Source organism: Haliotis rufescens, unplaced genomic scaffold (genome assembly GCF_023055435.1).
Source record: "Haliotis rufescens isolate VD_foot unplaced genomic scaffold, xgHalRufe1.0.p SCAF_10, whole genome shotgun sequence".
Taxonomy (NCBI): domain Eukaryota; kingdom Metazoa; phylum Mollusca; class Gastropoda; order Lepetellida; family Haliotidae; genus Haliotis; species Haliotis rufescens.
This window is the reverse complement of record NW_025963780.1, coordinates 14,031,872-14,043,958: the sequence shown is the minus strand read 5'-3', so window position 1 is coordinate 14,043,958 and position 12,087 is coordinate 14,031,872. Positions and strand designations below refer to the sequence as shown.

The window sequence follows — 12,087 nt, the reverse complement described above, 5'->3', positions numbered from 1 at the left end:
AAAGAGATTGATGTTACATATCAACGCTGCCCAGAGTTTTCGGACATGTGTAGACCTGGGGCTATATGAGAGGAGCTACATACGCTTGTGAGCGGAGGTGAGGTTAACGGTCTGTTCTATGTAACGCCAAGTTGATCTCTCGAGTCAGTAGCTTAGTAAGGGAAACAACTCGAACCGGTTCTTTTCGCTACCTGTCTATAATTAGAGCCATAACCTACATACCCCGTCCGCTACTATGAAAAGGTTTCATTCAACAAGTCCCTAGTGAGACGTCAGCTTGTTACCCCTCTGGCCTGATGGGAACTTTCGTAAACACACAGCAGCGGAATCATGGACAATCCCCTTTGGTCCTTGCTCTGACTGAAATGAAGTGAATACCTTGTGTGGAAGTGGATCAAATCTTTACGTCATATCCGACATAACGGGCAGTAAGGTGCGATATCCTTTTGGGTTGCATATACAGCAGTCCGCCTACACGTGTTTTGCTAGAACAGAGCAGACGTGGTATGTTGTCGTCTGCTCCCATTTCGATTCAACTGTTTATTGTCTGCAGAATGAATTGATGTAAACAGAATGGGAAACAAGTCCAGTAGTACCCGCCCTGAAAATATCAACCCGGCAGTGCTTACTGTTAAAGAAGCTCAGAGGAAATACCTGGAGGAGATAGAGACGAAGTCCGGATCTGAATCTGATTCGGATCTAGAATCGGATCTAGAGGACAGTTGTGATGAGACGGATGGAATAAAACAGTTCAGGAAGCGCAGGTTTTATTCTGTGTTAGATAAAGTTGACAGAAAAGCTAAGAATGTCGACCCGTCGGAGTATTTATTTCCTTTTGAGAACATCGTTTTCGAAGGCGGAGGGAATAAAGGACTTGCATATTGTGGCGCTGTTCGGGTAAGGCTACTGTTATAATCCTAACCTGTAACTAATTTAACCTTTACACTCAACCTGTGTCCAGCTGAGCCAAGTGTTTATGAAGTTGTCAGATATATTAGATGGAAATAATACTTTAAACATTAGCGTTAATTGGTAATTGGTTTAAGCCGCGTGCCATGTCACTGCAATGCTTATTTAAGAAGGTAGCTCCGTGCGGCCTTTCACCGAGTACATTATTTGATTCCACTTTGACTGAGTGGCACAAGGCCTACGTCGGGTCGCTGTTTGTTATGCGGGGTGTAAATGAACAGGTGTGGGTACTAAACTGGTGAATGGTTAAGAGAGTTAACGCCATTACATTTCAGTATTAATTTTAATGCTGATGGATTACAGCCTTGATTCTATGTGAAGACCATTCCGGCACCGATGAAACTACACACCCACTTGTGCAGGCTGGTTCGTGGTCAGGGTAGGTGGCCCTGCCACCAGCTGTACACTGGAATTTTGTGATTTTGCGTTTAAACATCTGTTGCACTAGTTCAAACGTTATGGTTGGTGTCAGATTGTAGCTGTTAGATGTCTGCAGTGAATCCCACCGAGGGATAATCAAACATCTACTCCATATAGGTAGTGAGTAGTACACCAGATTCAGTGAGCAATAGAAGCTATTTTCTTCACAAATAACAAGTGTCAGTTCGTCATAAAAATATGACATAACATATTCCACCCACTCCCTTGTTCCGAGTGTGTACATATACAGTTTGTGTAAATGTTACATCGCGATTTACCGGGAGCTTGGTGAGGAGTACAGGGAGTGTTACTAGAGGGCTTAATATAGGGTTGACCGTGTCGTGTAAACGTGGTTTTTAAAAGTTCATTCGACAGCATTATATGGGTTATCAAGCACATTATTGCAACACTTTAGAAATTTAAAAATACCAGCATTCCAGGAAAAACACTGCCCAAAGTATGTGGGGAGAACATATGCTAGATAGCCATACAATACTGTCTGTTGACTGTTTATTTGGCCTAAATGTTGAATGTACCTATATTTTACCCGATTAATACGAACAGATTCTGTCGTTATGTCTGTCTACCGCACTGCAGTGATCTGATTTGGAGGTGATTCGGTCTGTGTAAATACGTCCATAGCAAATCCTGCTTTGTTTTTTCTCGCGATACATGTTGCCGTGACACAAGATACCAACACCTGCCACATTCCTCGCAATGGCGGGCCTCATGTGAATCTACATCTAGTTATGTAGCTGTTATATCCGTATATATATGACACTAAACTCGTCGGACTCGAACTCAACCCTTCAAAAGATGAGGGACAGTGTCCGGGAAGGAAACTCAACACGCCCCCGGACCATTCGTACTCATGGTGGCCTTCATACTCATGGTACCGTGAACTGTAATGTTTGAACATACAAACTGTCCCGATAAAATCTTTATTTTTAAAGGCTGCATCTGTGGTACATCCGTCTGTGTTACTGGTTGTACTTCAGTACGCTAAAGAACAGGTGATTCCGATGTTATATGCTTTGTGATTATTCATGACACTCATAGACAGGAAAAGGAGTTGTCCCCATAGAAATAAATGGGTTCACTGAAGAGAAACTGGCGCTTTCACAATAATTTTGGGACACATGGTATCTCTCATTATCAACATTCAGTGAACTGTATGCAGTATTGCTTGATACGTAGAATATGATACGTTCTTTATATTTATGTTCCTGTTCCTCTCACCCCACCTTTTGTACTTAAGTGTGCTATTCAGTGTGTTCACTGACCTGATCGAACAGGTATAACAATGTATGGCGTGATGCCCTTCGTGACCTTGAGGTCATTACATTGCTGTAACGCTCACTGAACCGGCTGAAATTTTATTTATTAACCCCTTCGTTACGCTGTAGTTATCCAATGTTATACTCCAACGTACTACGCAGCCTAACTTATACTCCTACGAACTACGCCTCCGATGTTATGAACATACGTACTTCGCATCCGACGTTATACACCTACGTACTACTACTCCGTGGGCGTAATGCTTTGGTAACCCTGGACCAGCTCACAGTCAGCAGGAGTAAAGCTTTGGTAGTCCATGACCAGATCACAGTCAGTTGGAGTAAAGCTTTGGTAGCCCTGGACCAGATCACAGTAAGTGGGAGTAAAGCTTTGGTAGCCCTGGACCAGATCACAGTCAGCAGGAGTAAGGCTTTGGTAGTCCATGACCAGATCACAGTCAGCTGGAGTAAAGCTTTGGTAGTCCATGACCAGATCACAGTCAGTTGGAGTAAGGCTTTGGTAGCCCTGGACCAGATCACAGTCAGCAGGGGAAGGCTTTGGTAGCCCTGGACCAGATCACAGTCAGCAGGAGTAAGGCTTTGGTAGTCCATGACAAGATCACAGTCAGTTGGAGTAAAGCTTTGGTAGCCCATGACCAGATCACAGTCAGCAAGAGTAAGGCTTTGGTAGCCCTGGACCAGATCACAGTCAGCAGGAGTAAGGCTTTGGTAGTCCATGACCAGATCACAGTCAGTTGGAGTAAGGCTTTGGTAGCCCTGGACCAGCTCACAGTCAGTGGGAGTAAAGCTTTGGTAGCCCTGGACCAGATCACAGTCAGCAGGAGTAAAGCTTTGGTAGTCCATGACCAGATCACAGTCAGTGGGAGTAAAGCTTTGGTAGCCCTGGACCAGATCACAGTCAGTTGGAGTAAAGCTTTGGTAGCCCTGGACCAGATCACAGTCAGTGGGAGTAAAGCTTTGGTAGTCCATGACCAGATCACAGTCAGTTGGAGTAAAGCTTTGGTAGTCCATGACCAGATCACAGTCATTTGGAGTAAAGCTTTGGTAGCCCTGGACCAGATCACAGTCAATGGGAGTAAAGCTTTGGTAGCCCTGGACCAGATCACAGTCAGTTGGAGTAAAGCTTTGGTAGTCCATGACCAGATCACAGTCAGTTGGAGTAAAGCTTTGGTAGCCCTGGACCAGATCACAGTCAATGGGAGTAAAGCTTTGGTAGTCCTGGACCAGATCACAGTCAGTTGGAGTAAAGATTTGGTAGTCCATGACCAGATCACAGTCAGTTGGAGTTAAGCTTTGGTAGTCCTTGACCAGATCACAGTCAGTTGGAGTAAAGCTTTGGTAGCCCTAAACCAGATCATAGTCAGTGGGAGTAAGGCTTTGGTAGTCCATGACCAGATCACAGCCAGCAGGAGAAAAGCTTTGGTAGTCCATGACCAGATCACAGTCAGCGGGAGTGAAGCTTTGGTAGTCCATGACCAGATCACAGTCAGTTGGAGTAGAGCTTTGGTAGCCCTAAACCAGATCATAGTCAGTTGGAGTAAAGCTTGGTAGTCCTTAACCAGATCACAGTCAGTTGGAGTAAAGCTTTGGTAGTCCTTGACCAGATCACAGTAAGCGGGAGTAAAGCTTTGGTAGTCCATGACCAGATCACAGTCAGTTGGAGTAAAGCTTTGGTAGTCCATGACCAGATCACAGTCAGTTGGAGTAAAGCTTTGGTAGTCCTTGACCAGATCACAGCCAGGAGGAGAAAAGCTTCGGTAGTCCGTAACCAGATCACAGTCAGTTGGAGTAAAGCTTTGGTAGTCCATGACCAGATCACAGTCAGTTGGAGTAAAGCTTTGGTAGTCCGTAACCAGATCACAGTCAGTAGGAGTAGGGCTTTGGTAGTCCTTGACCAGATCACAGTCAGTGGGAGTAAGGCTTTGGTAGTCCATGACCAGATCACAGTCAGTTGGAGTAAGGCTTTGGTAGCCCTGGACCAGCTCACAGTCAGTGGGAGTAAGGCTTTGGTAGCCCTGGACCAGATCACAGTCAGCTGGAGTAAGGCTTTGGTAGTCCATGACAAGATCACAGTCAGCTGGAGTAAAGCTTTGGTAGCCCTGGACCAGATCACAGTCAGTGGGAGTAAAGCTTTGGTAGTCCATGACCAGATCACAGTCAGTTGGAGTTAAGCTTTGGTAGTCCTTGACCAGATCACAGTCAGTTGGAGTAAAGCTTTGGTAGCCCTAAACCAGATCATAGTCAGTGGGAGTAAGGCTTTGGTAGTCCATGACCAGATCACAGCCAGCAGGAGAAAAGCTTTGGTAGTCCATGACCAGATCACAGTCAGCGGGAGTGAAGCTTTGGTAGTCCATGACAAGATCACAGTCAGTTGGAGTAAAGCTTTGGTAGCCCCAAACCAGATCATAGTCAGTGGGAGTAAAGCTTGGGTAGTCCGTAACCAGATCACAGTCAGTTGGAGTAAAGCTTTGGTAGTCCATGACCAGATCACAGTCAGTTGGAGTAAAGCTTTGGTAGTCCATGACCAGATCACAGTCAGTTGGAATAAAGCTTTGGTAGTCCATGACCAGATCACAGCCAGTAGGAGTAAAGCTTTGGTAGTCCGTAACCAGATCACAGCCAGTGGGAGTAAAGCTTTGGTAGTCCATGACCAGATCACAGTCAGTTGGAGTAAAGCTTTGGTAGTCCATGACCAGATCACAGTCAGTTGGAGTAAAGCTTTGGTAGTCCATGACAAGATCACAGTCAGTTGGAGTAAAGCTTTGGTAGTCCATGACCAGATCACAGTCAGTTGGAGTAAAGCTTGGGTAGTCCGTAACCAGATCACAGTCAGTTGGAGTAAAGCTTTGGTAGTCCATGACCAGATCACAGTCAGTTGGAGTAAAGCTTTGGTAGTTCATGACCAGATCACAGTCAGTTTGAGTAAAGCTTTGGTAGTCCTTGACCAGATCACAGCCAGCGGGAGTAAAGCTTTGGTAGTCCATGACCAGATCACAGTCAGTTGGAGTAAAGCTTTGGTAGTCCGTAACCAGATCACAGCCAGTAGGAGTAAGGCTTTGGTAGTCCATGACCAGATCACAGTCAGTTGGAGTAAAGCTTTGGTAGTCCATGACCAGATCACAGTCAGTTGGAGTAAAGCTTTGGTAGCCCTAAACCAGATCACAGTCAGTGGGAGTAAAGCTTTGGTAGTCCATGACCAGATCACAGCCAGCAGGAGAAAAGCTTTGGTAGTCCATGACCAGATCACAGTCAGCGGGAGTAAAGCTTTGGTAGTCCATGATCAGATCACAGTCAGCGGGAGTAAAGCTTTGGTAGCCCTAAACCAGATCATAGTCAGTGGGAGTAAAGCTTTGGTTGTCCATGACCAGATCACAGCCAGCAGGAGAAAAGCTTTGGTAGTCCATGACCAGATCACAGTCAGCGGGAGTAAAGCTTTGGTAGTCCATGATCAGATCACAGTCAGCGGGAGTAAAGCTTTGGTAGTCCAAGATCAGATCACAGTCAGCGGGAGTAAAGCTTTGGTAGTCCATGACCAGAACACAGTCAGTTGGAGTAAAGCTTTGGTAGTCCATGATCAGATCACAGTCAGTGGGAGTAAAGCTTTGGTAGTCCATGACAAGATCACAGTCAGTTGGAGTCAAGCTTTGGTAGTCCGTAACCAGATCACAGCCAGTAGGAGTAGGGCTTTTGGTAGTCCTTGACCAGCTCACAGTCAGTGGGCGTAAGGCTTTGGTCACCCTGGACCTGCTCACTGTCAGTGGGAATAAAGCTTTGGTAGCCCTGAACCAGAAATATCTGATATTGGGTGATATCACAATTGTTCCCTCTGATTCAAACAGCTGGTTTGACGACCACCTCACGGAAAGTCATGATATTTTAAGAATTGGCATTTTGATATCGTGACGTGTGAAATACTAGGTTACAAAATTCAGATTTGGGGTAACTACAATATTCCAAATATGTATAGGTTTTGAAATACATTTTGAGCAGTGTAGCGGTGTATTGAAATGTCGTTCTTTTTTTCAAGAAATTGAAGTCTTCAAGATCAGTGAAGAAAGTATTCTGGGATGCAAAGGGTGTGATCCCCCCTTTAGAAAGCTAAAAGACGGTGCCTACTATGCTGACTTTCTATCAGAGAAAAGCAGCTAGGAATGCTGACTGCTAGGGCTCTATTACTTCATTACAATGCCTCTCCTCACACCTCTCGACCTGCAAATGTGTGTTTGAAGAGCTTCGTCGCCCTCCATACTCGCCAGACCTGGCACCAAGTGATTTCCAACCGTTTCATAAACCAATGTCATTAAAATCAGATCTTAGTTCTCGCTACCGCTAAACAAAGATCTGAGGACATCCCATTACGGGTCACGTCAGACCGACCTTGCGCGAACTTTGACCGACCAATGGAATGACCACTCAGAAGGCAGCTTTCTCGAGCTTTACGGCACTAATTTCAAATTGGCGACTACGCTTCGAAACATATTTTGACAAATTCTCGATTACAAATATGAAACCTGAACAAAAAAACATTCTGGAATGGCTAATAGATGGTCAAGATTGTATGGATTCAGTCGTTAAACCTGTAACTATCGTTCGGAGTTAAAGTTTTCGAGTTTGCATGATTAGAAATCACATTCCGACTGTCACTTTCATAATCTTGTGCTCTGATTGGTCGGATGAAAGGTCGTTCTGAAGTGACCCCTAATGGGATGTCCTCAGATCTTTGTTTAGCGGCAGCGAGAACTAAGATCTGATTTTAATGAGATTGTTTCATAAACTGAAAGCGCCTTCGTGGAAAACGCTATGACGACAACGAAGATCTCAAACCTGCCGAGAATGGGTTTTTCAGGGGGCTTCAGAAAACGTACGCGTCTTCCTGACTGGAATTGAAAAGCTTTATTATCGATATGAGAATTGCATTGAAAAGCAGGGAGATTATGTTGAAAATTAAAAATTAAAAACACTTTGACAATTGTTGGTTTTGTTTGTTAGGCTTAGAACTTTCTGACCAGCCCTCCTATTAGCGAGCAATGTTACATAGTTGTTGTGCTACACACTTTGAATGCCTGACTGACATGAGAGTAAAGGATATCTATGTAAAACAATGTTTCGGGAATAAAGAGTTAAATTTAAAGCTGTTATCGGAGTTTTCTTAATTCAGATCAAAACAATTAACTAAAGCCCTGCAGTTTCACTCAATATTTTCGCTTACACCAAAGAGTTCAACATTGGAGAATGGAGTATCAGCGGGCGTAAATGTGAGGTCGAGCACTTAACATCCACAATCCAGGAACCACATAAACTTACATGGTCTTCGTATGTTGTAATTACAGTTTCGGTATTTTTTATTACTGCAGGAGATTGAAAGAAAATGGGTTTTTAAGATTCATGTGTCAAGGTAGTTTATGCATATAATGTGTGTTATTGTTCACAGCGATATTGAATCTTGATAAGACTGCGTTCTATTTAGTCCAAAACTGTTTGTGACACAAATGTAATTTTAAACCCAGTCCGTATGCGTGCTTGTGAAAACTGGACTTCTTCTCTTTTATACAGTTCACGATATGACTTATTGTCAGTTAAAATCGTTGTTTAAAAGTTAAAATCGTTGTTGGAACCAGTTTTACAAATTCGCTTGAATACATTTATTCGCGATAGGCTGGGTTTCAATGATCTGATTAATAATAAGGCAGATATTTATCAATTGAAAACCTGTTAGCACTTGCCCCGTATGTTTTTTACAATATCTCATCCTGTTTGTTTGCCCATGTTTATGACCCCACACGGCTTGTTTCGATATTGTCTCAAAATGACATTTTACATTCATTATATGAAACAAGTTAATACATTGTTCTTACCAGTCTTTATTACCTTAAGGGGCATTCACACGGTACAACTAGTGGTATACAACTAGTTGTACCATGTGAATGCCCCTTTATTCTACTGGTACCTTTATAAAATGCATATATTGTCTAATAACGCACACTCCACTGTATTTAAATGTATGACGTATACTAATATGATACGTTTAATGCAGGTGAAAGTCTGTAATGTCTTTCATCAGCGCTGACTCAAGCTTCAGGGATGATATCAGTGTTGAAGTTTACCCTATATGTTGAATGTTGTGTCACTGCTGGCCCGTATTGTAATAGTTAACACCATTGCCATCAGGTGCTGGAGGAACTTGGCATCTGGCCACAGATCCGGAGACTGGCGGGTGCCAGTGCAGGTGCTATGACGGCCGCACTGCTGGCTGTGGGCTACAACTCCAGAGACATCGAGTGCTTCCTCAGCCAGGATTTATCCATTGTGTTTCTAGGTAAGGGTCCTAAAATGTACCATGGGTCAACGTGCATTAAAGCAGTGAATCCCGGTCATTGGTCTGATTATGTACTGATGGGGAATATGATCTTGCCATGCGTGTATAAAAGGGTAAAAGGGTAACATTGCATGTAACATGCATGGCAAGGCAATCAAATGTTGGATATATATATAACCTTGTCATGCATGTTACCCTTTTATACATGCATACTTATATTATATATATATACTGAGTCAAATTAAAAACTTCACATTTTTAAAAGTAATCCCATATATGATATACAACGGACAAATGTATCAGAGAAGGTAAATTTTAATCATTAATGTCCAAAGAAGTTTTTATTAACGGTGGTAACCATAATTTGTTCCACGCACCTACGGTATTCGGTAATAACATCAACAGTTTAAATCATAAGTCCCAAGCACGAGAATCTGATGGCACACAAGTTCAGTAGCGTGTATGGCCACCATGTGCGTTGACAACTGCCATACAACGCCTCCACATGGACCTTGTGATGCTTGTGAACACATGATTGGGAAAACGACGCCATTGTTGCTGCAAAATGGTGCCAAGATCTTGCAAATTCTGTGGTTGGTTCTGGAGAGTGCGCAGACTTCTGCCAAGAGCATCCCAGACGTGTTCGATGGGTTGGGGTCGGGAGACCTTGACGGCCAGTCCATGACGTTGACTCCCGCATTCTGAAGGAAATTCCTTGTCAAAATTGCTGTGTGGGGTCTGGCATTGTGTTGGAAGATCAAACCGGGTCCATGTGCTGCCATAAAAGGCCGAAATTCTGGTGCCAGTACCTGGTCGCGGTGAGCAGCAGCGTTGAGGTTGCCACGCATGACAAGAAGCCTGGAACGTGCATTGCCACAGAAAGCACCCCACACCATGACACTTCCGCCTCGAAATCTGTCAACTTCCTGTACACAACACTGGGCGTAACGTTCATGACGGCGCCTCCACACCCTCGCCCTACCATCAGCAAATCGAAGATTAAATCGGGATTCATCACTGAAGACGACTTGATTCCAATTCCTCTGAGTCCATCGTAAGTGTCGCTGTGCCCTCAATTGACGTTGACGTCTGTGTAATTGAGTCAGAATCGGCCCGCAGTATGGCCGTCATGCTTGAAGGTGAGCAGTTCTCAGACGGTTTCGAACAGTTTGCGCACTCTGTCTACCCCTAAACAGTTCATTTCTGGTTGATGTAGCCGTCAAAAATCAGTTACGGAGGTGACGTAAGACAATCTGACGATCCTCTGCATGTGACGTCACACGTGGTCGACCTGACCGAGGGCGATCAGCGGTGGTACCCGTTTGCTGTAGACGCGTCTGTAAATCATAAACAGTCCGTCGACTACAACCCATCGTCCTTGCGACTTCAGCTACGGACGTTCCCGTCTGCAACATGCCGATGGCACGTTCACGTTGCACATTTGAAGGGCGTGGCATGACAAATGGCCGTAAAGACTTCTGTTTTCTTGTGTTTTTCTTTTTTTTTGTTAATGACTGGTAACAAGTATGGCTGAAAACACGTGCGGTATTATGGCCACGTGACCAGTTGCATGTGAAAAAACACTTTTGCCACTATAGTGCTGTGCACATGATTTTGATCGATTCACCTGCACAAAAACGGGTATTATCCGAAGACAATACGTGGCCATTGCTGATTCAATACACAGTTAGGGCCCACAATAATAACTGGTCAAAATAGGATTTTTGAATTTTTCTATTTGGTTCAGTATATATATATATATATATATATATATATATATATATATATATATATTCTGCGAGAATGATGAAATTATATTAAGTTAGATGTAAATGTCGAATATTGCCTATTTAAATTTGGTAATCAGGGAGGTTGTATTTGAGAACATAGCAAGTAAATAACATTTGCTATATCTTTTTAGCAGCAATGTCTATATACTTTTGCTGTTGACTACGCGGATGAGATATGCTATATGCAGATTCTGTAACTTTAATGGATGTAATTACGGTTGCCGAAGTATGTATGGCGTGCTTTGCACCCTGCAGATGTCATATCTTACAACAAGTGGGTGCAACGAGAGAAATTTAGCTGTAGGGGGGCTTTTTCCCGCCAAACCCTCTACACTCCATGACAGCATTCTAACTAAAGTGTACTTTTATGTCGCCCCGATTTTCTCTTAACACTTACTAAGCGCCGTTCTCTAATGTCCGATGGTGACCAGTCACGCTAAATTCCACATACGTCATAAATGGTTTAAAGTAGAACTACAAACACGTGTCTAAGAACACCCAGTATGTTGTCCCAGACAGTTGAATATATATGCACGTGCCGTATTTGATTACACAAACATGTTGTCGCTGACACTACAGTGAAAAGTATAGGTCGTGTACGATAAGGGTCACACTGTGAGTGGTCACAGGCTGGAGAGTTTAATGTATGGTCATACATACAGGACAAGGGTCACTCTGTGAGTAGTCACAGGCTGAAGTGTTAAATGTATGGTCATACATACAGGACAAGGGTCACTCTGTGAGTGGTCACAGGCTGAAGTGTTAAATGTATGGTCATACATACAGGACAAGGGTCACTCTGTGAGTAGTCACAGACTGAAGTGTTAAATGTATGGTCATACATACAGGACTAGGGTCACACTGTGAGTGGTCACAGACTGAAGTGTTTAATGTATGGTCATACATACAAGACTAGGGTCACACTGTGTGTGGTCACAGATTGAAGTGTTGAATTTATGGTCATACATACATGACTAGGGACAAACTGTGAGTAGTCACAGACTGAAGTGTTAAATGTATGGTCATACATACAAGACAAGGGTCACTCTGTGAGTAGTTACAGACTGAAATGTTAAATGTGTGGTCATACATGCAGGACAAGGGTCACTCTGTGAGTGGTCACAGGGTGAAGTGTTAAATGTATGGTCATACAAACAGGACAAGGGTCAATCTGTGAGTAGTCACAGACTGAAGTGTTAAATGTATGGTCATACATACAGGACTAAGGTCACACTGTTAGTGGTCACAGACTGAAGTTTTAAATGTATGGTCATACATACAGGATAAGGCTCAA

The 12,087-nt window shown here is 43.6% G+C and overlaps 1 protein-coding gene across 1 annotated transcript in view; it reads left to right on the top strand.

The window, feature by feature from the left end:
• Positions 1-203: 203 nt before the first annotated feature.
• LOC124112110 overlaps positions 204-12,087 on the top strand; it is a 52,782-nt gene continuing 40,898 nt past the window's right edge. Inside the window, exons 1-2 of the mRNA XM_046472080.2 lie at positions 204-897; positions 8,856-9,003. Of these exons, the coding sequence (XP_046328036.2) occupies positions 574-897; positions 8,856-9,003 (472 nt within the window). The 5' untranslated portion in view covers positions 204-573. The remainder of the gene's footprint in view (positions 898-8,855; positions 9,004-12,087) is intronic.